Raw genomic sequence first — 27,793 nt, 5'->3', positions numbered from 1 at the left:
GAATGGAGTATTGAAGTTGAGTTAAAGTAATGTAGTTCATGGTAGGGGGAGGGTTTTCAAGGTTACTTTCCCAAAATAACGATCGGGGGAATAACGGAACGCGTGCGGTAGGGGCGGAGGGGTTTGTGCATGTTGCGGGCGACCCTCTCCAAAAATTCAGCCCCTGACCTAATACAACTGTCGGCAAGTTGCGGGACTTTTGCATCATCCGCACCACACGAACGTCCTTCTTCGTACCTCCCCCCACCACTGCCGCTACCCTTGACACCCTCCACACGCACACTTTTCCAAGAAAAAGGGTCGTCCTCCCTCCCCCGTATCGCGCGTCTTCACATTTCTCTCATCTCCCTTCTTTTTTTTCTACCATTGATTTTAGCCTACTTCGCCATAAATCTTTCCAAAACAAAAACCCCCCGTATCGCAGCCATCTCTTAACTTAATTTGACTTTTCATCTAAGCCATTTTGATTATTGCTATTATTAAATTCGATTTGGATAAAACAAAAAAAAATATTTAGTGTATATATATATATATATATATAATACGCAAACAATTGTCTTTCTGAAGGCCGCAAGAGGTCTCAATAATTTATAATAACCTATATATTCATTTTAAAATATATTAAAATGTAATGGAATTGCAATACTTATATATGATTCAATATTACTTACAGAAATCCACAAGATACTCTTCGCAGTTGATATATGAAATGCTTCTCTTTTTTCTCCTCTCTTTTCTTTTTCTTTCTTTCTTTCTTCTTCAGCAATGCACAAAATTCGTAGTTGATAGTGTCGATGCAAATCTCTTACTGAAGAAGAAAAAGAGGAAGACACGTTTCACGCTAAAACTGAACTGAATTTTTGTTGCTCTCTCTAGGATGCAAAAAAATCCACTGAGATGCGAATGAAAGTGAGCCAGCTTATATGTGCGCCCCCAAAACTAAGGGATGACTTCAAGCCACCCCACCACGCACCTCTTAGCAGATTTCCGAAACACCCCCTCCCCATCCCCCTACACCAACACCGCCAACGCTGTTCCCTTAAGAACCGTAAGATTTTTGTGCACATTTAGTGTTTACATTCGAAAGTATTCAAAATTCACCCTTAATCAACACACCCTCTGCGACTGCGTCTCTTTTGTTTTACAAATCTCTATACAACACAACAGCATCATTTTTGTTTTGTTTTTTTCAATATTCCTCACAATTCGTTAAATCTAAATCAATCAATGTATCATTATTACAAACAATAAATTTCTCTAATATATCTGCAGATAACAGAAAGCAATAATAAACAGAGAGACAAATATTTCATGTAGAAACACAAAAAAAAGGTTTTTGTTGGTTCAAGGGAATGTTTCCAATTGTACACACTTTTATTATTGTCCAGCAACACATTTTTTTTGTCAATATTCGATACAATTCAGCCAAATTTTATAGAAAAATCTTTCTGCTCAAATTAACTTAATCAATACCAGAAATATTTATAATATTTATAATATGAAATACAATATAATTTATCATTATTACAAAACAATAAGTTTCTCTAATATGTATCTACAGATAATATAAAGCATCAACAAACAAAAGAGAAAAAGAGAGACAGGAAAAAAAAAAGGTTTTTTTTTGTGGGTCGAAATTTCAAGGGAAAATGTCCAATTGTACTTAGTTTTATTATTGTCCAGCACTTAGTTTTTACAATTCTCAGATTTCCTTTTCACGCCTTGCACCTTAAAACGAAATTTCTAAAACTCTTGGCATTGGCCGTTTGACAAAAAGATTGAAAAGTTTTCAGATGTTCTCTGAAAAACTATTCTCAATACACACATATATATTTAACATCAGTACAAGCACTAGAATATAGAAATTTTCAATAATAATAGATAATCGTAATGTTTTTCAGCCTTAGAAAATAAATTTAATAAATATTATATATATTAGTAAATTATATCTATTGGTAAAGTAAAAAATTTGATATATTTTCGTGAAAATGAAGGGAGTGAATGTTTGTCAGAGGACACAAATAACATTCGCATGCATACATATCGATTTTCATTGTGTGCACCAGTTTTCGGAAATGTACCTCTCTCGTTTCGGTAAATCGTGTGCAGCTGCACTGACAAAAATCGATAATTTCTTATATATATTTGCGAAAAATCTATTACTTTTCGTGCAAAACTTTCCACTACTTCTATTGTATCAGTACGAGAGATATTCTGAACAATACTATAACGAAATAAAGAAATTCATTATATTCTTTTTCATGTGCAAAAATTTAATTATATTTTTCTTGACAAATATGCGGGTATTTTTTTCTTTCGGGTTAGAATTACGAATTTCTGTGCTAAATAACGAATTTTAATGGAGATCGCAATCGGCCTTGTAGAAATTAAGGAACTTATAGTTTGGGGAAAGCAGACGATGAAATATTTATGAAAAATCTATTAGTTTTCGTGCAAGAACGTTCCCATTTCCAATACTTTAATTTTGTTGGTAAAGACAAATATTATAGAGGTAACGAATTGTATTGTGTACATTTTTTTTAAACCTTTTCACGTGCAAAAATTCTATGCGAAATTACAAAATTTAATGGAGATCGCAGTCGGCCTTGTAGAAATAAAGGAACATGTAGTAGGCGGTAAAAATCCCTCCACTAACAAAAGAAAAATAACGATTTTTAATGGGGATCGCAATCGGTCTTGTAGAAATGAAGGAACTTATAGTTTGGGGAAAAGCAGGCGATGAAATATTTGTGAAAAATCTATTAGTTTTCGTGCAAGAACGTTCCCATTTCCAATACTTTAATTTTGTTGGCAAAGACAAATATTATAGAAATAACGAATTGTATTGTGTACATTTTTTTAAACCTTTTCATGTGCAAAAATTCTATGCGAAATTACGAAATTTAATGGAGATCGCAGTCGGCCTTGTAGAAATAAAGGAACATGTAGTAGGCGGTAAAAATCCCTCCACTAACAAAAGAAAAATAACGATTTTTAATGGGGATCGCAATCGGTCTTGTAGAAATGAAGGAACTTCTAGTTTAGGGAAAAGCAGGCGATGAAATATTTGTGAAAAATCTATTAGTTTTCGTGGAAGAACGTTCCCATTTCCAATACTTTAATTTTGTTGGCAAAGACAAATATTATAGAAATAACGAATTGTATTGTGTACATTTTTTTAAACCTTTTCATGTGCAAAAATTCTATGCGAAATTACGAAATTTAATGGAGATCGCAGTCGGCCTTGTAGAAATAAAGGAACTTTTAGTAGGCGGTGAAAATCCCTCCACTAACAAAAGAAAAATAACGAATTGTATTATATACATTCTATAAACTTTTTCATGTGCAAAAATTTAATTATTTTTTTTAACTTGTCAGGTTTTTCTTTCGGATTAGGATTAAGAATTTCTGTGCAAAATAACGAATTTTAATGGAGATCGCAATCGGCCTTGTAGAAATGAAAGAACTTATAGTTTGGGGAAAAGCAGGCCATTAAATATTTGTGAAAAATCTATTAGTTTTCGTGCTAAAACGTTCCCATTTCCAATACTTTTTGTTGGTAAAGACAAATATTATAGAAATAACGAATTGTATTGTGTACATTTTTTTAAATTTTTTCATGTGCAAAAATTCTATGCGAAATTACGAAATTTAATGGAGATCGCAGTCGGCCTTGTAGAAATAAAGGAACTTGTAGTAGGCGGTGAAAATCCCTCCACTAACAAAAGAAAAATAACGAATTGTATTATATACATTCTATAAACTTTTTCATGTGCAAAAATTTAATTATTTTTTTTAACTTGTCAGGTTTTTCTTTCGGATTAGGATTATGAATTTCTGTGCGAAATAGCGAATTTTAATGGGCATATCGCAGTCGGCCTTGTAGACATGAACGAACTTGTTTGGGAAAAAGAAGGCGGGTGAGAGTTTCAAAAGGAAATTGCGGATTATCCGTACACATCTTTCTTTCTTTTTTTTTCTTGCCCTTTATGGTTACGGTTCGGAACTGCCTGCTTTTTCGAGAGCAGGTAAATTCTGTACTTTTCCATTTCGGCTATACGACTGCAATTGTAGTTATTCAGAATTCCACTCTTTTTTTTTCTTCTTCTCTCTGTTGTTATGCAGGTGCGTAATGACGAAATTTCGTTTTCCGAATTGTTTATCTCACTACACCTCGATATAAAACTGTTCCAAAACGTAATTCGATACGAGCAATTGAAACAGACAGATCGAGACAGAGAACGCTCGCTCGCTCGCAATCTATACAATAGACCCTCCAAAAAGGAACTTTATCTTATCGGCCCACATTCAAACAAATCAGAGAATATTTCTTGAAGCCTCCAAAAACGAACTGTAAAAAGAAATGTAGCCAAATCTTTTTTTTCAATACAAAAATATTTATTAAGATTAATAAACAACAAACAACTAAAAAATATACAATATTTCTTAAACAAAATAAACTCTATCGTTCATTCAAAAATGAATATGCGTTCGTCAGTAACATTTTGTATCTTTGATCACAGATCGGTTACTTTTCTCCTCTTCCGAAGCTTCTTAATGATTTGATGATGAAATAAATAAGAGTGTTTGGTTTCTCAGACTACTCGTAGCTGCAGACGCTGTGGAAATCTTCGTTACCGGAAGCCATAGTTTTGACGCTGAAGAACGATTTCACGCTCAGCGTTGTCGAATTTGAGCCTGTACGACTTAAGCTCGTTTTCGGTTGATCTTCGACGACGCGCGACGAAGTTGCAGCTTTCTTACCTAGTTAATTTAAATGCAATTTTATCAATCAATCAATCTAGTTTAACTTCAACTCACCGTCTTTTGTAGTCTGTTTGTTTTGGATTTGTGGCTGAGCTGGTTTGCAGCACATAATTCTATTGATGAACTTCATTTCGATATGTTTCACATTCACTCACTCATCATATAATTGTGATCCGTAGAACGTAAAACGTACAGATTAATAGAAAACGCTGATAAGATTCCACCTTAGATAATGGGGGTCGTAATCTAAATAACAATACATTTATAGACTGGATAAACCAGATAAAACGTTTTGCAAGGCATCCATCTATCTGTATTGTATGTACGACAAAATGTAATTTGCACTTTGTTTCACGTTTTCAATTCGTATTTCGGTGATTGCGATTGGGAATTATTCACGTTAAGTCAGGTCAAGTCACCGAGCAGAATGTTTCTGCTAATAAAAATTAATATTACTTTTTGTGTAACAGCTAAGAAACTTGGCGTACCTTGAAATTCGAAATCTTCGTGTTTAATGGTAATTTAATTTAAGTGTTTTTTCTTCATATCTACATTCGCCCAGCTAATTATAATTCACGTAATATTGAAAAATTTCTTTCCAAAAGGTTTATAGATAAGAAAAGTGAAAATGAAAAAAATCACTAATTAAGATTAATTTCAATACTCTATTCTGATTGAGTAAAGGTTACACTTTGTAATTCAAAGTATTTTGATAAAGTATTTTTTTTATAATGCGAAAAGAACAATAGTCTGGTGATTTATATAATCTATACGAGTTCTAATTTTAAATCATCTTATTAAAAATACATAAATAAACGTTTAGGAATACTTTATATTATTTATAAATTACTTTTGGTGATGAAATTATTCATAGGAATCTTTCAATTACATTTTTCTTTATCTATTTCCTAAATTCTAAACATTACGGTCCTATTTAATTATCATATCTGATGTTGGTGGCATATATTTTGACATTCGCAGCTGTTAAATCTGGGTCTATATAGCAAGCCCGACAACCGTCTATTGAAATCCCGACTGTATCAAAATCCCGACTTTATCGAAAATTTTATCAATAACATTTTAAATTATTTTTGAGCGCAGTCACCTTATGCTACACTTTTATTATTAATAAGAATAAATAATTATTAATGTATTTGATTTTGTTGAATTATTCATAATAAACCTTAACATTATGAAATAATCTCAAATAGAATTGTTATTATTTATTATTAATAACAATTTAAAAGTCACTACGCTAAGGAATAATTTAAAAATGTTATTTTGAGACATTTTCGATATAGTCGGGATTTTGATACAGTCGGGATTTCGATACAGTCGACATTTCAAACGTCGGGATTTGATATTTCAGTTGTCCGGCTTGCGATTGCCACCGCTTTCAATTACATTTTTTCTTTATCTATTTCCTAAATTTTAAATCATTATGGTCCTATTTGTTTATCATAACTGATGTTGGTTGCATATATTTTGACATTCGTTTACACATAATTTTTCGTAGGGAAATTATCCATAGAAATTTATAGAAATCAACGTTGCATCCATATCGATATTTCAAATACGCTTTCTTTATCTATTTACTAAAATTATAATCATTACAGTCCTATTTGATTATCATGAGCGATGTTGGTTGCATATATATATATATTCTATATTACATCTTAGTAAAAAAAAATAGGAATATTTTATATAAATAATATTTTTGTAAATTATTTTCTGTGATGAAATTATTCATAAATTCCTATAATCAACGTTGTATATCGATCAATAATTAAATTTTCTTCGTTCATTTCCTAAAAATTAAATCATTACGATCCTATTTGATTATCATAAGTAATGTTGGTTGTATATATTTGACATTTGCAGTGTTGAATCTTAGTGAAAAAAAACGATTAGGACTACTTTATATTATTAATATTTTTATGCTCGCCTGTATCACGAAAATCAACAAAAATTTGTGGTGGCTGTTAAACCAGAAAGGGGTAGAAATAGGGCCGGAGAGATTTATATCAATAAATAAATTGATATAAATCTCTTTCTATTTAAAAAAAAAAACAATATTTTTATAAATTATATTATATACATGATGAAATTATCCATCAAATTCTTATAATTAACGTTGTATATGGTTAAAATTAAAATCAGTACAGCCCCATTTTTGCCACTTAAGGCAATAATTTTATATTAGAATTAGTTTGATTATCATAAGTAATGTTGGTTGCATATATTGATCGCCGCTGTTCAATATCCAAGTTGTGACAGTTCAAGCCTTTGCAATTGTTGTTGGTCGAATAGATTGTCACATTACCTATTTTGTATTAGGAATTTAAGGTAATATTCACTATAATGTATGTAATAAATCAATACCATTTCATTTGAAATCTAAAAAGCTATTAGTAACTTGTGCATTCGTTAAATTGTTCGTAAATTTCATTACATAATTGATAGGTTATGTTTCGCTATTTAATATTTTGATATTTGCAGATGGGTCACGGACATGGACACGGCGATCCCTACAAAATCCCCGACTACAGAATCTACAAGGTCGAGGATGTACCTATTCTGATGCAAACCCAGAGGGCTTTGCAGTCGCAGGGATTGAAAGACCCATGGCTACGTAATGAAGTGTGGAGATACAACGAGAAGGAGTTTGGAACATTCTCGTCGCGCGTCAAGATGACTTTCTTCAGGGGATTCAAGTATGGTTTTGGTGCATTTCTGGTCACCATCGCAGGAACTGCCCTATATGACAAAATGTTTCCATCCAAACATGATCATGGCCATCATTAATTTAATAAACTATTATTAGTAGTCTAATGTAAATAAACATTCAAAACGAAGATATTTATTTATTAAACTTAACAATGTATAAATATTCTCCAAGCAATTTACGCTCTTTAATAATCTTGTGGGCAAATCCTAAGGTGAACATAAAATCTATAACCTCTTTGGGTTTGTTTTCTTTTAATAGAAGCAAATAGAAGATTCCTTTGCAACTTAAAATATTTGGAATTTTTGGTAACAGTTTATCAATTATTTCTCTACCGTCTTTACCTCCAGCCCACGCTCTGTTAATGCCATTTCCGCAAAGTTCTTCAGAATCCGTTACAACGTACGGCGGATTGAATACAATCACATCGAACATGTTTTCTTTGAATTGCCCCAACAAATCCATGCAGAGCGGTTGGATCGCAGTCGCATTCAACTCGCCCGTCATCTGCGTTGCTTTGCACGCACTCATGTTGATGTCGACAGCGAAAAAGTTTGCGTTCTTCAAAGCTTTGGCCAAAGAAGTTATAATAACTCCGCTCCCCGAGCCAATTTCAACGATATTCAATGGTTTGAGATCAACTAAATTGCCAAACTCCTCTTCTAATGCGTCCAGAAACAAAAAACTGTCCTCGCTGGGTTCATACACGTCCGCGTGCGACGATAAATCATACTCGGCTGTCTGTAAATGCATTTTTTTTTTACAAATCTTCAATTGAATGCTCCAATAAAGCCTTCTTCTTCAATGATTCCTTCTCAATAGATTGATGCACTTTGCTCAAACGATCATGGGTGCTTTGCAATATATTTGTTAATACAGTGACCCTATGCTTTGCACTTATCAGTTTCTTTACGTAAATCTCAATGTCAGCATAGTTCCTTTGAGATTCAGAAATCTTTTTCAGTTCCTCCGTCAATGATTCAATGCACTGCTTCAATTCCAATTGTGATATCCTGTAAATAAACATATATTAATAATTAGAAAAAATAAAGCAACTTTATTACCTTGTGGCTCTTAATCTTTCATCCAGTTGATCAACTGTAGGCTTAATCAATCCCATCAATCCTTCAGCCAAAGTGTCCCTCGTCGGATTATCGCAAAAGTTTTCCGTGTTTTCATCAATAGAAGTTGCTGTACTTTCACTATCAATGTCCATCGCTTATAGATTGAGAAACGCACAAACAATCCTCAATAATAACTAAACATTATTCTTCTGCTTGCCAAGTTGACATTTGCCATATGACGTTTAACAACATGTCAATTAGTGACATGAATAGGCAACTCACATTGCTAAATAAGCAACACAAACTGATTAGGCAACACACATAACTATATAATTTTTTTTTAAATATCAAGCAAATAATTAACGTAATATATATATATATATTAATTTTTTTTTAAAGATAAACTTTTTTTTTTGGAAAATCAATTATTTATTCCAAACACAGTAGCAATTCTCCAAAAATATTTGAAACAACTTCAAATAAAAAAAATCTGCTTACTAATATTACAATAATGGCACGTTCCATCCATCATCTACAACACGAATTTAGGCACAACGTCTTTTGTTATAAAAATATTCTTAACATATAATTTGTATTCCTTAGCTAAGCTATCCGTTTCTATCTTTCATTCTCTTTTTTTTTTGGTTTTTGCTTGTTCTTTTTTCTATAGAAAAATATACAAAATTTAAACTAGTTTGTTAAAAAATACTAAAATAATAAATTAAAAACAAAATACAAAAACATTTCTCTAAACTTCACATGTAAATTAAGTAGTTCTCAGTTTTGAAGTACTTTTTAGCGAATTGCTTCCCGTATTCGGTCGGGGAACTTAACGCGATATCGTCGAGGGTCATTATGAAGCCGGGCAAGAAAGTGGTTCGAAGTATGTTCATCATACCGGTACCCACACCTGATCTTCGGTGATTCTTAGAAACCCAGATTCGCGATACGCCGCATTTAATTTTGTAACTCTCCTCCGAGCACAGATCGACGCCGCTCGTGCTAGACAACATCTTGTAAGCAGTAGTAACGATGTCAGCTACTAAACAGCCTACAATAGTTTTATTCTTTATAAATAAATAAACCTGAAATCGAACAAGAAACAAAGATTAATATAGTTGATTAAGTGGATAAATGGAATTCTCTTACAATTGATTTATCCACTGGGAAGTCCAGCTCGTAAAATCCTAAATCTCTATTGACCACTTCAACAAGATCTTTAATTTTCTTCCACCAAGCTTTAGAATCTCCAGGTTGGACTTTGATAATCCTACTGTTCTGATCGATATTCATGACGACGCGCTCATTTTTCCATCCCTAAAAGAATTAGATTGATTATTTGAACAATTTCAAATTATTAGAATACTCACAGCAAATTTGAATATGTTTGTGGCATTGTGGTAATTCAAATGCTCGATTTCATCATTAGGATCGCCCATATGGTAAACCGTTTGGCATTCGCTGCATTGCGTCAAACCGAAACGTTTTTGGCCAGCATCCAGCAACAATTGACTCTCCGGTAACTTCTGCCATTTCTTAGTCTGATTCACCGGTTTCTTGATTTCGGCGTCATCCGCAGTCTTGCTAGACCCATAAAATATTGGATATAACTTGGGTTGTTGTTGTTCTTGTTGCTGCTGTTGTTGTTGTTCCATATCTACAGAGAAATTATTTAATTTAGTTGCAGTCAACTGCTGCTGCTGAGATTCGTCTAAAAGGGCGTTAATATTAAGCCGTGCTCGTTTCGGGCTTCGAATTGCCAATCCGGAGGTCATGTCGCACATCTGCGACGTCGGCGACAGAATCAAATCGGACTTGTTCGATTCGTCTTTCAACGTGTCTAAAATATTGTCGATATCCACATTGAATTCCGGGTAATCAGGCATTTTCCGTTTCTTCGTCGCTTTTTTTTGCAAGAGATTCATCTTTCCATCGCCCACCTTCAACTTGATATTCTTATTTATAGTCACGATGCCCGAATTTCGTGTCGACTTGAAGAATCTTTTATTCGAAACGTTCTCATTTGCGCAAACGTTTTCCTTATTTGCGTCTTCCTCATCCTCCTCAATCTTATCATCATCTACTCCTTCTATTTGCGTGGATTCGAGATTGCCAAGAATCTGGTCCATTTTTTGTATCTGCTTAGGCGAGATCGTCGTTTTCACGCACGCCACTTGATCTAGGTAATCGTTGAGCGGAGATTTATCCATGATGTTTAAGGCGGCTTTGATGATAGCCTGCTTGGATAGAACCTTCTTTTTGGGTTTTTTGATCTTGTGCTTAACACCAGCGTTTATCTGTCCAAACCTGTTCTTGTTCTTCAAACGTCTGCTGCACAGATAAGTGGTGTCCGCCTTCCTTTTCGTATCTCTAGCAACTTCGGTGTATTTGCCTAACATCCGTTTCGTCGTTTGACTCTCTTTGGGATAGAAAGATTTGACCGGCACTATGTAATCAGGGAATAGAGCAGTGCGAACTTTCGATTTATTCGTTGATTCAGTTTTCGCCGTTTTCGTCTCCGGCGAAGCAACGTTATCTCCCTCAACAAGCTCTTCCTGCAGCTTTCGTTTCTGATGTTTAATGTTCACTTTCACTGTTGAGGTGTCATGCGGTGTCTTCAATTTCGATGTAGGAGATTTGCCGATTGGCGTTAGCAGTGTCACCGGTTGCGGTGGAGAGTACGTCAGTGGTGAGGAGACACTCTGTCCTGGAGTCACCACCAATGGAGACATATACAGATCTGCATTTGTTGAGATTGTAGAAGGAGTTGCTTCCAGATCGTTTTGATACAATCTGGCATCTTCATTTGTGTTTTCGAACAACACATAATCATCAATGTTGTTTCTGAAGAAGCTGAAGTGGTTCAAATTCTTTGCATTCACAGCAACATCACAGGAGGAATTTGAGTCACTGTTCTGCAATGGACTCATCACCCCCAGATCACTGTCACAATCATCATTGGGGAAAAGGGCTTTCCTCCTCGTGCAAATTTTGTCTGTATGCTCATATTTGCTTTGAGATAAGGTGAGATTCTTATCCTCTGGACCCATTTTTTATTTGCTCTAAAACAATTATTCATCAGATTACTTTCATATCTTCATTCGAATCCTCTCATTTAATTCTAATACAGTAATAAACCTATGCTATATAATAATTACTGCAAAAATTATTATTAGCTATAATTAACACATTTTTTTTTTAAATAATTTCCATAAAGCAGAATCAGAAATTAAATCAAATTTTTGAATACACTTAAAAGCAATTGTATGATATTATATCAATCGTGCTTTGTAAATAATTAGCGAAATTATTTATTGAAGCATGCTATGTTTATAATAAAACAGTTGATAAATAGTAGTTAACCTTAACCCCTTGATTTCCATATGAGCTAATATCTGTATATTAGCTGAAAAGGAAATTACTTACCATTTGCAAATTATATGTTCTTTTGTTGTATAAACGTATAACAATGTGAAGCATTCGATAAATAAAAGTGTGGCTGGAGCTATTCCGCCAAAACCAATGAAAAACTGAGAACTGGTAGTTTACGCGCCCAAACAAACCGGTGCGCGGTTAACTGTTGAATAATAAATACCAGGCGGGAGGGATACTTTATATTATAACGCAAGATGGTGATTATTAGGCAACCTGCAAGGTATCCGTGTTTTCATAGCTGCTGGTATTTTCTTCCTTAAAAGCACACTTTTCTTCATTCTAATTACCGAAAAAACAACGTTTCTTAGCGATATTTAAGGAATGATTTATCCTTCATTGGACTTTAGTATTTTATATATTTAATAATAAAACAAAGTAGAGCATTTCCAGGAAGACTAAATATATGAAAAATGCATATACTTTTGCATACATATCATAGTACATATACCATATGTTCAGAACATATGGAAAGCCGTTACTTACGAAATAATACGAAAAAGAACGACATTTTTACCTAGTTGCTATTTAAAAAACAACGAATGTTTCTTTAATTTTTGCTTGTTTACAATTCTATAAGATTCTAAAACATGTATGTTATTTTCGAATATATAAGTTTATAATTTTTATATTGTGTTGACTGTGTTACTAGAGTCACATAATTAATAATATTGTTGGCTACAGTGTATACGTTACCGCGCCAAAACTGTTGTCAACAGATTTATTCTATTGTTTGAAGACGTGCAACAGTCTGTGGCAGTCTGTGGTTAAAAATTTACGTTTTAAAGTTTTATTTCTCATAAAATTTTGTTAGAAAGTGTTAATTATATGATTATAAAATAAGCTATAAACATTTCCACTTGAAAATGGATAATTTTAAGTGGACTGGAGAAGAAGTCTATTGTTATAATGAAAATTTGAAGGATCAGCATTATAAATTCTACAGGTAAATTTATTGCAATTATCACGTATAATTAATTGCTCATTATTATATGTGTTTTTGTTTTTTATTTAGGTCTTTCCAATATGAAAATTATACTTTCAAAGTTAACGATATGGCCTTAGTGAAGAGTAGCAGTACCAAATTGAAAGTTTGCCAATTGCTGTGTCTATATGAGTCATCTGCAAAATGGCATAAAACAGAACAGCTTCGGGCTGTAGTCAGATGGTTCACATTTACCAAGGACCTGCCCAGACTGTACTTGGAGGGCCATACATTTGATGAAGAGAATGAGGTAGTTGAGGATCTGAGGAAGGCCAACGATATTTTGAATTTGAGGAACATCATGTGGAAAGCCAGCTTGGTTTTTGCTATAGAAACTGATCCAGTCCATTTGATATCCGAGATGCAACTTGACAAAAGGGTTTATTACTCTTGCAGGTACAAGATCAAGAAGAATAAGTTGATTCCAATCTTTGATACTTCATTGGAAAGTGATTGCACACCTGATATCAAGATAGAGGAGGAAAAATTGCGCAACAGGAATTTAGTGCTGTCTCCAAGCAATAAATTTAATGCCGCCGCGAATGTAACACCGAACAAAGCTAAACGAAATTTGAATGATTCGTTTAACAACACTCCAACAATGGAGAGTCCTGTTATGAACTACTCGATTGTTGAGGAGAGCGAAATTGAACCTCTGAAGATCAAATTGAAGTTATCAAAATCCCAGTTGCAGCCCTCAGTTTGCCTAGAAAAGTTGCCTGATAATTTAGTATACGAAATGGTAAATAAGGAAAACGCTGAAGCAACAACACCAAGTGTGAGGAAATCGACGAGGGTTTCCATCAGAAAGTCTTATACGGATTATATCTCGCCGCGGAAGACTCCAAGGAGGGATCGTTTGAAAGGCGCCAACGATAACTTGAGCAAACCAGCAACCAGAAGCAATGAAGACAATCAGACTTTGGAATCGTTGAGTTACACACCGAAACGAAGGACGAGAAATAAAAGCACCGAAGTAATTGAACTACTGACACCCGAGAAGAAGCAGAAATTAGATGACTCAGGTTTATCGAGGAGTAAAAGGAAATCCATGAAAACTGTGACTTACGCTGAAATCGACGACGAAGTCGAGCTGTTAACAATCTTAGATTCGCCTCCTCCACCGAAATTTGAAACGCCCGTGAAAATAAAAACCAGACGCAATTCGGTTGCTGAAAAGAAACTGTCTGTTGAGACTCTCTTGGATTCACCTCCTCCACCGAAAATTGAAACGCCTGTGAAAATAAAAACCAGACGCAATTCGGAGGCTGAAAAGAAAATGTCTGTTGAGACTCTCTTGGATTTGCCTCCTCTGAAATTCGAAACGCCTGTGAAAATAAAAACTAGACGCAATTCAGAGTTGGAAAAGAAACTGTCTTTTGAAACACCCATTAAGAAAGTGGTTTTAGAAGAGACGCCAAAGAAGAAAACTGAAATTGAACTTAGAACGCCGACGAGACAGACGAAACGTGTTAAAGTGTTGGATTCGATCATCGAAGAAATGAAAAAAGCTAAGATAACGCCAGCTCCCAAAACACCTAAAGCACCGAAAACACCAAAAGTATCGAAAACCCCTAAAGTTCCGAAAACTCCAACAAATTCGTCCGCTTCGTTCAGGAAAAAGTTGATGGAAGGAACGATAACACCGTCAATGCAGATCAGAAATGTACCAGTCTTGAATGCTGCTACCCCATTAAACATGGCCAGAACTAAACTGCACGTCTCGTACGTACCTAAAGCTTTGCCGTGCAGAGAAAAGGAATTTGATGATATCATTAGTTTCGTCGAAGGAAAATTGTTGGACGGTTGCGGAGGGTAATTATATATATATATTTCTTTTTTTTAATCATTTCATTTGTTTTATCGTTCTAGGTGCATTTATATATCAGGTGTACCAGGGACTGGAAAAACTGCCACTGTGACCGAAGTCATTAAAAACTTACAAAGTAAAGCCGATGATTGCGAAATTCCTGAATTCGATTATGTTAGCATCAACGGGATGAGATTATCCGAACCTAGGCAATCCTATGTTGAGGTGTGTATAAGTAAAAAAAAAAATGAAAGTACAAAAATGTAGTCTGTAATTTACATACTTTGTAGATATTGAAACAACTCGACGGACAAATCGTTGTGTGGGAACAAGCGCAAAAAATGTTGGATAATCGTTTCACAAAGAAACAAGGCAAAAAGAAACAAAAACCAGTAGTTTTGTTGGTGGATGAAGTGAGTATATAACATTCACATATTGAAAGAAATGGATGGTAATGATACGATTTTAGTTGGATATTTTGTGCACGAAAAGACAAGACGTTGTTTACAATTTACTGGATTGGCCTACAAAGGCTACAGCGCAATTGATAGTTCTTACGATTGCCAATACCATGGATTTGCCAGAGAGGTACAATTCAATATAATAATCATAAACAACTAATCTAACAGTTTCAAATATATTTTTCCAGATTATTGATGGGAAGAGTAACGAGTCGCTTGGGTTTAACGCGTTTAACGTTCCAAGCTTATACACACAAGCAGCTGCAGGAAATCGTGACGAAACGTTTGACCGGTACGAATGCGTTCAATCCAGACGCTATTCAGTTGGCCGCAAGGAAAGTGGCTTCGGTGTCTGGAGATGCGAGAAGGGCGTTGGACATTTGTCGAAGAGCCGCCGAAATCGCGGAGGCCGACAACAATGCGGAGTTGGTGTCGATGGGACACGTGAATGAAGCACTGAACTCAATGATAACGCAACCGAAAGTGCGAGCAATCAAAGTCAGCTCGAGATTGGAGCAATTAATTCTGCAATCCGTGGTGGCAGAGGTATGAGCATATAAATCTAATTGTAATGTATTTACTAATTAATATTTTTGCAGGTCGAGAGAACCGGCGTCGACGAAACCACTTTCGCCGATGTTTACACCATGTTCCTATCCGTCGCTGGCATTGATGGATTCCGCAAGGTTTCGATAACGATAGCTCTAGCAGCGGTCGCTCGTTTGGGCGCGTGCAGGTTGCTTTTGACGGAACAGAAATCAGTTGATCTGAACCAAAAACTTATTTTGAATGTTAGCTCGGACGATATTTATTACGCGTTAAGGAAAGACTGATATGCAGTATTTTATGTGTACAAACATTATTTTTTATTTAATTGTAGATTATTTTACATTTTTCTATTGCTTTATCTCTGTTTTATAATAAAAATGTTTACCTCAATTAAATTTTATTTAAACGAACGTTGCTAATTAAATTTAATTGAAAATATCAAATCCCAATTTTCACAGTGAATTATATCTACATAATAGATAGATACGACTTTACCAGTATACTAGTTTTAAAGAGTGAATATTTAGCTTTAATTTGTATGGTCATAAATTAATTTGTCTCTAATACTTTTTGAGATATTAGTAAAAATGTAATGGCTTAGAAATCATCATCAGTATCATTAGAAATAGAGATTTTATTGAGAATATTTACACATTTTAAACTCTTCGTTTTTGTGTACTGATGTAAAGTACATTGTTGCCCCGTATGAATGCATCTCCATGCTTATTCTTCAATTGTCCATTGACATATTCTTCAGTTTGCTCCAAAGCGATATTCATGTATCCATCCAGACATGCCAAGACACCTAAAAATAATAAATACAAAATGTTAGAAAAAAAAATAGAAAGTAAACTCTTATGTTGACTTGTTGCTAGTTTTTAAATACAAAATAATACGTTAAACAGTACTAACCTCTGTAATCTACGCCGCTATTTAACTTGACAACAACCGGTCGTGCATGAATTTGTTGAATGAAATTTGATAAAGCTTCCTTGCGACTCATTTTAAAGGATTTTTTAGTGAAATATAATTGATAAATAAACAGTTAACGTACTAAATCTTTAGTGTACTAAAATCGCTGTTTGACACAGTATGTCAGTTATTTTTGGTTTGACAGCAGATACCAGCTGGGTAAATTCGTAAATAATTTTGTACAGGGTGTACAGAAAACCAAAATAACCAAGTAATTTTTGCCAATGTAAGAAAAATAATTATAGTTATTTTATATACAATATAGAAGAAACACTTTATTTAATTATGAATATTTATAATTTCCATAAAATAAATAAGTATAAGTCGTATATGTAATGCTTTCATTACAATATATCATGATAAAAATACACTGATCAAAAAATCCGAACTTAATCGATTACTCCCGATTAGACAGAAAGCATGCATCTTTGTTTTCAAAATATTTTTTAGTAAGGTTATGCTTTTTCTGACATGTGTTTAGTTAGGTTATAATTTACAATGGTAAGTTTTTAAATTTATTGTTTTTATTTATATTCTATATATATGTGTGTTATGTTTAGGGTTCCAAAAAGGCTGTTAAAAACTCGTCCTCTAGTAATAATAAAAAATCAGTAAAAGTAAAGGCTTCCAACAAAAAGTTCAAAGGTGGTAAAAACAAAAGAAGAGAAACTGTACCCAAATTAATTAAGCCTAAAATTAAGGATGTTGAGGAATCTGAGGAAAGTGATTATGGAGAGGATATGCTTGATATGGTGGAGGAGGAAGATTTGGCCTTTTTGAAAACTGCAATTGCCAACAAATCTTATAGCCTATTGAAAAATGTTAAATTTGACAAGTAAGTTTAATAGTTTGTTAAAAATCATAAATTGTAACTTGATTTTTATTGCAGATCAAAAGGACAGAAACGAAAGTTACAGGACGAGGAAGAAGATGATGATGGTGATGATTTAGAAAATGATTACGAAAGTCAACTGAAACCAACAAAGGTGGTAAAGAATTTGCTTCCAATTAAAACTAATAAAGGTATAGTTAAAAGATCAGTTGAACAAGATGAGGTTGATGAACCAGAAGAGGAGGAGGAAGAGCAGATGGAGGAATCATATATTGATGATGAAAATGAGGATACTGGTGATGATGATGATGATGAAGGCATGTATGTGTTCAATGAAGACGGTATAGATAAATCCGTGCCAGTTTCCGCAGCTCAAATGTTATCAAATCGCAACGAAACTTTGAGACAGAAAAAGATTTACATTGGAAATCTAAGTTCGATAATTCTCGAAAACCCTGAGGAGAATATATTGAATTTACGTTTGTTAATGAAGATATTGGACGATGATACGCCGGAGGTGTACGTGACCGTTCGCAAATTAGCGATCGTCGCGTTATTGGAGGTTTTCAAAGATATTTTGCCCAATTACAACTTGAAGTTGCAAGATATCACGGAAACTAAAGTTAAGAAGGACACTTTGAAGCAGCACAAATTCGAGGAAACTCTTCTGAGCAGTTACAAGAAGTATTTACAGCATCTGGAGAAGTTCATGTACATTTTACATCGAAAACGAGGAGACGCGCGCGTCTTTTCCGAGGGTGAAATTAATGTGGCCGAGGTCGCTGTCCATGCTATGTGCGATTTGCTTGTGAGCCATCCGTACTTTAACTTTGCGCAGAATATTGTCCAAACGATAGTACCGTTCTTGAATAATCCCAATAAGAATGTTAGGCAATTGGTGGCAGCAGCTTGCAAAACTGTCTTCAAGGAAGATAAACGTGAGGAAATCACGTTGAAGGTAATGCGAGCCGTAAATCAGTACTTGAGGAATCACGCGCATAACGTGAACGCGGATATGCTCGAGGTGTTCTTAGCTTTACGTATCAAAGATGTTAATTTAGATCAGGAGAAGGAACACGATATTAAGGAGAAGAAGCTGAATTCGAAGAAAGGGAACATTCTACGATTGTCGAAACGCGAGCGAAAGGTATTTTTTTTATTTAAGTGATTTAGTAATTATAAATTATGCAAGATTTGTTTTCTTTTTTTGTGCAGAAAGGAAAGATGTTGAAGGAACTTGAAAAAGAGATGCTTGAAACGAAAGCAGAGGAAAGCAAGCAAATGAAGCACCACAACTTGACGGAGATAACGAAGATCTTGTTCGGGATTTACTTTAGGATTTTGAAAAGCTCGAATAACACTAAAGTTTTGGGCGCTTGCTTAGAGGGTTTGGCTAAGTAAGTTATCAAATTCATCGTATGATTTATACGAGAATATAATGATTATTTATTGCAGGTTTGCGCATTGCATAAATTTAGAGTTTTATGTTGATATCGTGAATGTGCTGGACAAATTGTTGAAGGAGGACTGGCTGGGTTACAGGGAAAACTTGAATTGCGTTCGAACGGTTTTCTCGATATTGGGTGGACAAGGAGAGATTTTGAACATGGATCCGACAAGGTTCTACAAGTATTTCTACCAGGATCTTTTGTGCACCACTGCAGGCAGAACTCACAATAACATGGAGATCGTATTTAGCGCGTTGGCCGAAGCGCTCCTCAATCGCAGAAAGAAAATCACGAACAAACGGTTAATCGGATTCGTGAAACGAGTCACAACTTTGGCACTTCAGCTGCTGCACAATGGATCGATCGGTGCACTCTCATTCGTTAAAACCGCATTCCAGTTAAATTCCGCAACTGATATCCTCTTGGATCTGGATAATTCTGTCGGTGAGTTTTAATCTTTATACACCTTCTATTGTCAATCAATTTTAATGTTTGTTTCTTTTTTATTTAGGCGATGGAAAATTCGATCCACATTTAGAAGAACCCGAATACTCTGGAGCAGCTAACACCGCTCTCTACGAGTTGACTTTATTGGCGAAACATTACCATCCGATTGTAGCCAAGTATGCGGTGCATATAGCAAATGGGGCCAATTCGGCGAAGGAAGGCGCTACTTTGCCCATGGAATATGCCAAATGGTAAGTGGAAAGTTTATAAAGGTGTCAATCAATTAATATTATTATTGTTGTTGCAGTACAATGGAAGAGTTATTCGAAAAGTTCGATATGTCTGAGATGGCGTTCAATCCACCGATTAGAGTTCCGAAGCAAGTGCAGGCGAAGGCGCGCCCCGAACGGCACGAGTTCGCGAATGAAGATTTCAAGAGAATGTGTTACAAAAAACTAAAATATGAAAAGTCCAATGAGGCCTTCTTCATCGGTATTAAATAAATATCTATACAATTTGAAACATGAATTCTTTAGTTATTTAAAATTTACAAAAACTTATAAATACTTGGGTGAATCGAAAGACAATATTTATATAAGAAAATATAAATGAAATTGTATATATTATAATCATTTGCTGTTAGCGACGGCCGACGTGGCGCACATCTTATTCAAGTTATCCCTGAGCGCCTTCAATTGTCTTTGTGTATTTGCATCGATTTCGGGGATCTGCGATTGCCTCAAACCCCTGTGCGGTTGAATCGTGATGATCCTTCCATCGCCCAACGGGATGTTCACGTTCGCCATTTGGTCCAACATAACGTTGTTCACCATCAGCGGGCTTCCTTGCAGCGAGATCGCCACCTCACCTTGCTTCGGTCGTCGAAGTATCACCTGCGGCGTATTTGGTTTCACCTGAAACGTACACAGAATATTGCTAATGTTGCTTTTCTCTTAGTTTTTCAAGTATTATTACCTTCGGCGTAACCATACCGAACGACTCGATCGGTTTATTTTTCTTCAGGGGTGTTTTGTGCAAGGGTATTGCAGATGGATTCTTGTTTCTGGAAAGTGACCTGGACACTCTCTTTGTGGCGGTATTGTTCACTTTAGCTCTGCTCCTCGATGTACGCGAAGACATAGCTGATGACTGAGAACCGCTGTTCTCCGCTGTAAGATATCCTATATAGTGCAAAAGAATGGGCCACATGTAATGTTAATAGTTGAAATGTCTAGCTAAATTAGTAAACACACACACACACCATATAAGCACAACTACCCCCATAAGTAAATGAAATGAAGAAGAAGAAGAGAGAACACATGAAATTACCTTCATCATCAGCTGATGATCTGCTGCGTTTCACTAATTTAGATTTTTTACCCTTCTGAATACTGCGGGTCGCATCAAAGAAGGTCTCTGCAGAGTAATTCTCACAGATCGAATTAATAGTGGCTGTACCATCAGTCTCAGTCTGCAAAGAAGGAGAAACAGTAATTTTCACCTGTTGATTAAAATACATCAAATAATTACCCGCAATTCGGCGATAGTCTTATTTAATGTATGGAATGGGATGGACAATCGAATCATCTGAAAATTCCTCTCAAGTTCCTTGATCAATTGATCAATCTTGCTTTCCCGTTGTTGCTTCTCATTATCAACTGCAAAATTTACCTTCCTTACTAAGACAAACACTTCGAAACAAACTGCAATGTTTACTTACATATTTTCTGATGCATGTCCAGCATGCCCAGGATAACTTCATTGTTCTTATTCACTGAACTCTTCACCACTTTAGTTCTCGGCATTGTTTTCGAGCACGTAACGAGCAAACAAACGTTTACAAAAAAAAATCTCAACGGTCTTTGTGATAAAATGGGAAAGTCTACGGTTCAGACTTTACGTGTCTATATATATATAAAAAAAAATCACATTTAATCACGAATATGTAGAGAATATCTTCGTTTAAAAGCCAAATTTTCAAAAATAATCACAGCTTTTCCCTTTTGACTGGGCTTCAAACCAAACTTCTATCACTTTTGTCCGTTACATCTGACCAACTGCGCAAACGCACTCTTCGATAATTCTCACCAATTCTCAGTGTTATTATGAAATGATTTTTTTTTATCAATTAGTATTTATATAATTAATTATTTCTAATTGGAAAAACTTAAATAGAAAAACTCGAACAATTTGTATAATTAATAATTGATTCAATAATTAGTAATGAATATATGTTACCAAATATACATTCCACCAATTAATTTGCATAACTTGTGGAATTATTCCAACGAAAATATAAATCTATAACAAGGCCAATTGATAAGGATTGATTTTCTATATATATATATATATTAAAATGTGTAATGAAAATAATTCTGTATGCTTTTATGAAAATTTCGTGTTTATTGTCTAATGCGACTTAATCTAGCTATTGCAGCATAGTTAATATTTAGTACAATTAGTCATTATGGATGAGCCAAGTAAACGAATTTGGTTGAAATAAACAGCTGGTTTTACAGTCTTGTACACACTTGTACAGAGAACTGTAGAGAACGCGCTTGCGTATCGAGTGCGCTAGTTAAAAATGGCGTTGTTGTGAAGGGGGCGCAGATCCTTCGACGTATGTGAATGTGTGAAAACTATTGATATGTGCATGTTTACTAACGATGATCTACTATCGTTTGTTCGATACAGATGGTAATTGCTGTACTTCGCAACGTTCAAATACATTTTCTGAGCAAGGTGAGTACAAGTACAGTTTTGGCAGCAACTCACAAAGTTGACCCTACCTGGACTAGGTCAAAGGAAGCATATATATATATATATATGTAGTTACACAATAGAATAATGTTTATTTTTATACCTCTAACATTCCATATAAATGCATTTTCCTTTTGTCCCATCAAAGAATAATTCGTCTTGAACATATATTGATTGGAATTTTCACAATTAGTATTTTGTTATCTTTCAAGTTCAGATGTTGAAAGGAAGACTTTACAATAAATGTTATTGCATAGTAAAATTATAGTAAATAACTATTGTTTAGAAAAGTATATATCTGTATGTGAAACAGTTTTATATACGTATGGTGATAATAAATAGCAGGAAGGAAATGGATTAATTTGCTAAATTGGTGATGGCTATTATTTAGTAGTGTACATTATAAATAAACTGAGCTGAATTGGAGTATCAATTTTTACATATGGGAATTTGACAGAATAATTGTCAATTGGAGTGGGAAGAATTTAATTTTTATTATGATGACATTCAAATCGATACGGGGAAGGTTTGCATGAGGAGGAGGAGGTTGTTGATGATCAACATTCAGAGAAGAGGATTGTAATTTATGTTTTGTGTGTATAATTTTGCAGTGTTGTCGAGTGGATGGCAGCAGGTATGATCCGACACCTGTTGCTGATGTCAGGTTTCGGATGCACGGATGATTGTTCGGGCAGGGGCGAGTGCCATAACGGCACTTGCCTTTGCGAGATTCGTTTCGCCGGTGAATATTGCGACGGTCCAAATTTACCGTACCACACCGGAATCGGCGGCGTTTTCCTCGTGGTAGCCTTCGTCTGCGCCGTTCAGCTGCTCATGTGCATCGCCTCTGAGTACCACAGGTTGAAGGCGCCTACCTTCCTCAAGGCATGCAAGATCACCACGCAGAAATTCTTATACTTTGTGACGTTCCTTGCGAGCATCATAAGGGGTGCTTACTTCCTGTCGCCGGTAAGCAATAAATCAATACCATTTAACAAAGCAATTGATTTAAAAATAAAAATCGTTTCAGGATAACTTCAAGAACGGATGGAGCAGCAGTTTGCTGTCTGCTTATTACCCGTTACTGATGACCGGGTCCTCGCTGATCGTTTGCTTCTGGGCTGAGGTGGGTGAATCAATCGGAATGGAATTCGAATACTTGTTATGGGTTTGAGTGCGCTCGCACTCGCTCGAACCGATAAGCAAGCTTCTCGTAAAACAATCGTTTTCTTGTTTTCCTTTTTGCAGGCGTTCCATTTGCGCGACATACGCTGGGAAAAGCCTCAGTTCTTATCCAAATCGTTCCTCGGTTTCGTCACTTTCAATCTCATAAATTTCGGCCTTCTCTTGGCTGAGGTAGTTACAACACAGTTGGCCGATTCTTCAGATACCGAGCGTAGTTTCTACACGCACATCTTCAACGGATGTTACGCTGTCCTCATGTTCATCGTCGTCGTGTTTTTCCTCATCTACGGCGTCGAAGTCTACTTTAAGGTAAATTGCGAAGCTATTAATATCTACGAACGAAACGAACACGTTTTGTTTGTTTCAGAAATTATCGATTACGATTTGAGCAGCTCTTAAGGCTGTCAAAAACATATATTAAGATTAGATCAATAGTAATAATAATAATAATAAGTAAAGTGAATTATTTTGCAATTAGGTTCGTGGTGGTTTCGTGGCGAAACCAGTACAAATTGCCGGTGCAGGAGAATCGGAACCTCTCCGAATTCAGACGCAGGAAGAGTTGAGACCACTCATCAATAATTCGCAACTGCACCAATCGCGTATCGGTCTTCTCAGCCAGGCGTTGATGCTGATCGTGATCGTCGCTTTCCTCTTCTCCGAGACTCTCTCGGAATTTTGGAAAACCAAGGTGCCTGTGAATTCTCGCAACTGGCACGACATTCTGTTCCGTGTGGTCGAAATCGGCGTGGCCATCTGGTTTCCGGCCGTTCTTTGGAATTGCATGCAACCAGGTGAATTATGGATTCTGAATCCAAAGAAGTTGCTGGCCAGATTGGACCAGAAGCAGTGTCAGGAGGAGGTGGCACCTGTTGCGGATAAGGGCAACGAGGAGGAAGAGGACGACGCGTTTCTTGAGAAGAGGGAATGCTGGATTTGCTATGACTCTGATAAGAAGGATCCGTTGATACAGCCGTGCGATTGTACCGGGGACGTTTCAAGCGTGCATCACGATTGCCTGAGACGATGGCTGATGGAGAGCACAGCCACGAATGCCGAACATCTGAAATGTAAAGTGTGCAAGTGCGCGTACGACGTTCAGAGCACGACAAAGTTGGATTGGGAACGGGGCTTCACCGCTCAGCATTGGGGTAGCACCGCTTTCATTGTTACGTGTCTCTGTTTGACGGTTGCTGCTGCTTGGATTGTTATTCAAATGTTCGAGGATTCGTACATAAGGATGATCAGCGCAAGCATCGCTTTACTTGTCATTTACGTTTGCATCAGGTAAGTTTTCTTATAACTTCCTTTCGCAATTCGTATACTAAATGTTTGTTTGTTTGTTCTTTCTAGATTCTTGGGCCAAAATACGGTCAGCGCGTACCAAAGAGCAAAAGTGGGCGGTCTGAGCATCGGTAACCATGTTACCACAATCAGTGGCAATATAACCGTTGACATGGCAACGGCGACTCAGTCTGAACCACAGACGGCACTCTAGATGTAAACAAAATATTTTCGTTAAACTTTTCACTTTCTTCGATTCTTTTCTTTTTATTAAATGTGATAATTCTAATATTAGTTACTTTCTTATTTTATTATATACATTAGGATATTTGTATAGAACTGTTACATTATGTTTTTTGTTTTGTCTATTTCACATCACACCACATACAAGTACTTTGTTTTCTTTCTTAAGCTACTGATATTTATTACTGTATATTATTTACATTTCTTCTCCGTATTTACTATATTATTAATTGATTTAGAATTATTTAATAATGAATGCGAAAATGAATGAATGTTGTGATGATGATGATGATGATGACGACGAGATGAGGATGTTTCTGAACATATGTGATAAACGGAGGATGCGAAAGATAATACGAAGTTTTCGATTTCAGTTAGTTATTATTATTAATACTATTACTAATCAAAATAACAATACACACTGTTACTGAATATATTCATACATACAAACATATATATATATATGATAAATACCAACGAAAGTATTTTTTTTAACACCCACTTTATGATCATAATTTCTTTAAATTTAATAGTTAGGAATGTATTCTCCTTAAATATTATAGAAATTACCAAAAACCGTGTAGTATTAGGTAGTCGATCTATTCTTTAGCAATCTTATTACCATTCTAGGAATATATTTACATTCGATGATAAATAAATTGTAAACAGTTTATAGTATATATATATATTCTCAAATAATCCTTCAAATAAAGTTTGTAAAAATAAAACATTTAGATTAAATTTAGTACGCCTCCCTGGGGAGGCGTGGACTAGTCTAAGGGGAGGCGCGAATATTAGTAGCAGTGAGCAATTTTCCAAATATCTGCTAAAGTTTTATGTCTTTTATGAAATGGAGGGGGAGGGGAGGCGCCAAATGATTACATACTTTTGAGGGAGGCGTAGTAACATCAAGTTTCGAAACCACTGTCTTAAACTATCCGCAACGATTTTTAACAATAATATTGTTTATTGCATCAGTCGTACAAAAAAAACATACAGAAATAAAAAGAACAAACTAAATATATATAATTACAAAAAAGTCAACTGATACAAAGGGCTATTACCAATTTTACTTTTTGCAGAAAACAATTGCGGCGATTTCTCGGTCGAAGCGCGAATTGTGAAAACTAAGTAATATTTTGTATTTTTGTTAAATCTATATATTCTATATATAATCAATGAAATAAATATTTTAAACATAAAACATTTATAAACGTACGAATATATAGATAATAATTATAGGCAATAATGTTTCAACGGAAACATAAAGTACATACATAGAGAAGTTTTACCGGCAAACTTTCTCAACATTTTTATGCGTTATACTACCATTACATGTACAGCATGGTGCAACGCTACGGCACCGACAGAAACAGTAACACTCATCGGTGTAAAAGATGAGACGACGGATGTCTAGATTCATCGGACGTGGAAGATTGTGATAATTAATTGACATTAAACATTTAAATTAATTTTAGAAATATTTTAACTTTTCCTATAAACCTCGTATAAACGTACGAATATATAGATAATAATTATGGGAAATCATGTTTCAAAGATAACAATAAGTGCATACATACAAATATGTTTTAGCGGCAAACTTTCTTAACAATTTTTATGCGTTATACCACCATTACATGTACACTGACAGAAACAGTAAATGCATACCGATGAGTAAAACATGCGACGACGGATGTCTAGATTCATCGGATGTGGAAGATTGCGACGAATTAATTGACATTAAACATTTAGATTAAACTTAGAAATATTTTAACCTTTCTTATAAACCACTTATAATAATTATAGGGAATAATGTTTCAACGAAAACATAAAAGTACATACATACAAATATGTTTTAGCGGCAAACTATCTTAACATTTTTATGCGTTATACCACCATTACTTGTACAGCATGGTTCAACGCTACGGCACCGACAGAAACGTAAATGGATGGTTCCATGTATAGAAGATCAAAAGATGCGACGGATACGTCGATTGTCTGAATTCAATTAATATAGAAGATTGCGATAATTAATTGAATAAAATATTGCTACGGGACCGATGGTTTCATGTGCAGAAGAAACGAATGCGAGAGATTATTTTAAACATAAAACAGTTACATTACGCTTTTGTGCAGCTCCTCCGTTAACACAGCCTTGTGCTGTTCTCTTTGTTCGTTGTTAATTTACTTTTCGTTTTTTGAATATCATTATCAGTTACTAGTTTTAGAATTCTTAGGTTTAAGCTTGTTCTTAAATTTAAGTTTTCTTTTCTTTATTAATTTAAGTTTCGTTCTTAATTTTAAGTTTTTCATTCTTAATTTTAAGTATTTTCCGTCGATTTTCCGTTTGCATGTAATCATGTCGCTCCCTTTCGATTTCTTCGACCCTCCTGACGAGGGCGATCCCGCCAGCGTTGAGCCTCGCATCCCGCTGATGGCCCCTAAGGAGGTGCCTTACTCAGAGCACACTTTTGCTCTTCAGATGTTGCGTCAAGAAATTGCCGCCCTTATCAAGTCTAATCAGACTTACGTCAAGTTAATTGAGCAACTTACGACCAAAGTTGCGTCGCTCGAAAGAAATCAAAAGTCAGCTCCTTCTGCTGCGAAACCAGTTCTACGAGTAGCCTCTCAAATGCAGTCTACTTCCTCTGCTACTAAACCAGTTCCACGAGTAGCCTCTCCAAAGGCTTCTACGTCTGCTTTCATCGATAACATGATGTCGTGCCAGTCATCATCGTCTGACACCAGTTCAAGTGAAGATTATTCCAACAAAAAGAGACAAAGAAACTCTCCGGTTTCTCCTTCCACTAAAAGAAGACCGCCGTCTTC

The 27,793-nt window shown here is 35.3% G+C and overlaps 9 protein-coding genes across 10 annotated transcripts; 4 read left to right on the top strand and 5 right to left on the bottom strand.

Annotated features, from left to right (window-relative positions):
- Positions 1-7,020: 7,020 nt before the first annotated feature.
- Positions 7,021-7,622, top strand: LOC108566713 (NADH dehydrogenase [ubiquinone] 1 beta subcomplex subunit 3). Its single transcript, XM_017926730.1, has 2 exons — positions 7,021-7,113; positions 7,267-7,622. The coding sequence occupies exon 2, from the start codon at positions 7,267-7,269 to the stop codon at positions 7,570-7,572; it is 306 nt and encodes a 101-aa protein (XP_017782219.1). The 5' UTR covers positions 7,021-7,113; the 3' UTR covers positions 7,573-7,622.
- LOC108566711 (hemK methyltransferase family member 2) lies at positions 7,612-8,258 on the bottom strand. The gene has a single exon (XM_017926727.1). The coding sequence runs from the start codon at positions 8,243-8,245 to the stop codon at positions 7,628-7,630; it is 618 nt and encodes a 205-aa protein (XP_017782216.1). The 5' UTR covers positions 8,246-8,258; the 3' UTR covers positions 7,612-7,627.
- On the bottom strand, positions 8,231-8,801 carry LOC108566712 (SNAPIN protein homolog). Its single transcript, XM_017926728.1, has 2 exons — positions 8,557-8,801; positions 8,231-8,505 (listed from the first exon to the last, which is right to left on the bottom strand). Exons 1-2 carry the CDS (start codon positions 8,706-8,708, stop codon positions 8,253-8,255), a joined length of 405 nt encoding a protein of 134 aa, XP_017782217.1. The 5' UTR covers positions 8,709-8,801; the 3' UTR covers positions 8,231-8,252.
- Positions 8,802-9,257: 456 nt separating this feature from the next.
- Positions 9,258-12,127, bottom strand: LOC108566714 (N-acetyltransferase ESCO2). The gene is made up of 4 exons (XM_017926731.1): positions 11,983-12,127; positions 9,927-11,618; positions 9,706-9,873; positions 9,258-9,641 (listed from the first exon to the last, which is right to left on the bottom strand). The coding sequence occupies exons 2-4, from the start codon at positions 11,604-11,606 to the stop codon at positions 9,312-9,314; spliced, it is 2,178 nt and encodes a 725-aa protein (XP_017782220.1). The 5' UTR covers positions 11,607-11,618; positions 11,983-12,127; the 3' UTR covers positions 9,258-9,311.
- A 614-nt stretch (positions 12,128-12,741) lies between these two features.
- Positions 12,742-16,096, top strand: LOC108566720 (origin recognition complex subunit 1). The gene is made up of 7 exons (XM_017926737.1): positions 12,742-12,934; positions 13,004-14,788; positions 14,846-15,008; positions 15,074-15,196; positions 15,253-15,371; positions 15,433-15,790; positions 15,844-16,096. Exons 1-7 carry the CDS (start codon positions 12,855-12,857, stop codon positions 16,075-16,077), a joined length of 2,862 nt encoding a protein of 953 aa, XP_017782226.1. The 5' UTR covers positions 12,742-12,854; the 3' UTR covers positions 16,078-16,096.
- A 311-nt stretch (positions 16,097-16,407) lies between these two features.
- On the bottom strand, positions 16,408-16,924 carry LOC108566715 (U6 snRNA-associated Sm-like protein LSm6). Its single transcript, XM_017926732.1, has 2 exons — positions 16,706-16,924; positions 16,408-16,598 (listed from the first exon to the last, which is right to left on the bottom strand). The coding sequence occupies exons 1-2, from the start codon at positions 16,794-16,796 to the stop codon at positions 16,450-16,452; spliced, it is 240 nt and encodes a 79-aa protein (XP_017782221.1). The 5' UTR covers positions 16,797-16,924; the 3' UTR covers positions 16,408-16,449.
- A 256-nt stretch (positions 16,925-17,180) lies between these two features.
- LOC108566717 (nucleolar complex protein 3 homolog) lies at positions 17,181-20,020 on the top strand. Its single transcript, XM_017926734.1, has 7 exons — positions 17,181-17,266; positions 17,326-17,600; positions 17,655-18,744; positions 18,813-18,994; positions 19,053-19,489; positions 19,557-19,743; positions 19,800-20,020. Exons 1-7 carry the CDS (start codon positions 17,264-17,266, stop codon positions 19,993-19,995), a joined length of 2,370 nt encoding a protein of 789 aa, XP_017782223.1. The 5' UTR covers positions 17,181-17,263; the 3' UTR covers positions 19,996-20,020.
- Positions 20,021-20,060: 40 nt separating this feature from the next.
- On the bottom strand, positions 20,061-21,542 carry LOC108566718 (borealin-like). 2 transcript variants are annotated; one of them, XM_017926735.1, is made up of 5 exons: positions 21,213-21,542; positions 21,023-21,150; positions 20,822-20,963; positions 20,468-20,673; positions 20,061-20,406 (listed from the first exon to the last, which is right to left on the bottom strand). In XM_017926735.1, exons 1-5 carry the CDS (start codon positions 21,295-21,297, stop codon positions 20,122-20,124), a joined length of 846 nt encoding a protein of 281 aa, XP_017782224.1. In that variant the 5' UTR covers positions 21,298-21,542; the 3' UTR covers positions 20,061-20,121. The 2 variants fall into 2 exon arrangements, with proteins under 2 accessions (XP_017782224.1, XP_017782225.1); XM_017926736.1 differs by having other exon boundaries at positions 20,063-20,406; positions 20,468-20,661; positions 21,213-21,541.
- Positions 21,543-22,011: 469 nt separating this feature from the next.
- LOC108566716 lies at positions 22,012-25,168 on the top strand. The gene is made up of 6 exons (XM_017926733.1): positions 22,012-22,234; positions 22,864-23,221; positions 23,283-23,378; positions 23,501-23,746; positions 23,916-24,724; positions 24,791-25,168. The coding sequence occupies exons 2-6, from the start codon at positions 22,877-22,879 to the stop codon at positions 24,933-24,935; spliced, it is 1,641 nt and encodes a 546-aa protein (XP_017782222.1). The 5' UTR covers positions 22,012-22,234; positions 22,864-22,876; the 3' UTR covers positions 24,936-25,168.
- The last annotated feature ends 2,625 nt before the right edge of the window (positions 25,169-27,793 follow it).

Source organism: Nicrophorus vespilloides, unplaced genomic scaffold, assembly GCF_001412225.1.
Source record: "Nicrophorus vespilloides isolate i.1.1-1 unplaced genomic scaffold, Nicve_v1.0, whole genome shotgun sequence".
Lineage (NCBI taxonomy): Eukaryota > Metazoa > Arthropoda > Insecta > Coleoptera > Silphidae > Nicrophorus > Nicrophorus vespilloides.
This window is presented reverse-complemented; position numbering and strand designations above follow the sequence as displayed.

Coding starts and splice junctions, on each gene's coding strand:
- LOC108566713 (XM_017926730.1), top strand. CDS start 7,267: ATGGGTCACGGACATGGACACGGCGATCCCTACAAAATCCCCGACTAC.
- LOC108566711 (XM_017926727.1), bottom strand. CDS start 8,245: ATGCATTTACAGACAGCCGAGTATGATTTATCGTCGCACGCGGACGTG.
- LOC108566712 (XM_017926728.1), bottom strand. CDS start 8,708: ATGGACATTGATAGTGAAAGTACAGCAACTTCTATTGATGAAAACACG. Junction 8,506..8,556: donor GAAAGATTAAGAGCCACAAG/GTAATAAAGTTG, acceptor GTTTATTTACAG/GATATCACAATTGGAATTGA.
- LOC108566714 (XM_017926731.1), bottom strand. CDS start 11,606: ATGGGTCCAGAGGATAAGAATCTCACCTTATCTCAAAGCAAATATGAG. Junction 9,874..9,926: donor CAAACATATTCAAATTTGCT/GTGAGTATTCTA, acceptor TAATTCTTTTAG/GGATGGAAAAATGAGCGCGT. Junction 9,642..9,705: donor TCCCAGTGGATAAATCAATT/GTAAGAGAATTC, acceptor GTTCGATTTCAG/GTTTATTTATTTATAAAGAA.
- LOC108566720 (XM_017926737.1), top strand. CDS start 12,855: ATGGATAATTTTAAGTGGACTGGAGAAGAAGTCTATTGTTATAATGAA. Junction 14,789..14,845: donor TTGTTGGACGGTTGCGGAGG/GTAATTATATAT, acceptor TTATCGTTCTAG/GTGCATTTATATATCAGGTG. Junction 15,009..15,073: donor CTAGGCAATCCTATGTTGAG/GTGTGTATAAGT, acceptor CATACTTTGTAG/ATATTGAAACAACTCGACGG.
- LOC108566715 (XM_017926732.1), bottom strand. CDS start 16,796: ATGAGTCGCAAGGAAGCTTTATCAAATTTCATTCAACAAATTCATGCA. Junction 16,599..16,705: donor TAGCGGCGTAGATTACAGAG/GTTAGTACTGTT, acceptor TATTATTTTTAG/GTGTCTTGGCATGTCTGGAT.
- LOC108566717 (XM_017926734.1), top strand. Junction 18,745..18,812: donor TGTCGAAACGCGAGCGAAAG/GTATTTTTTTTA, acceptor TTTTTTGTGCAG/AAAGGAAAGATGTTGAAGGA. Junction 18,995..19,052: donor TGCTTAGAGGGTTTGGCTAA/GTAAGTTATCAA, acceptor TATTTATTGCAG/GTTTGCGCATTGCATAAATT.
- LOC108566718 (XM_017926735.1), bottom strand. CDS start 21,297: ATGCCGAGAACTAAAGTGGTGAAGAGTTCAGTGAATAAGAACAATGAA. Junction 20,964..21,022: donor AGACTATCGCCGAATTGCGG/GTAATTATTTGA, acceptor CCTTCTTTGCAG/ACTGAGACTGATGGTACAGC. Junction 20,407..20,467: donor TCGGTATGGTTACGCCGAAG/GTAATAATACTT, acceptor TGTACGTTTCAG/GTGAAACCAAATACGCCGCA.
- LOC108566716 (XM_017926733.1), top strand. CDS start 22,877: ATGGCAGCAGGTATGATCCGACACCTGTTGCTGATGTCAGGTTTCGGA. Junction 23,222..23,282: donor GTGCTTACTTCCTGTCGCCG/GTAAGCAATAAA, acceptor AAATCGTTTCAG/GATAACTTCAAGAACGGATG. Junction 23,747..23,915: donor GCGTCGAAGTCTACTTTAAG/GTAAATTGCGAA, acceptor TTTTGCAATTAG/GTTCGTGGTGGTTTCGTGGC.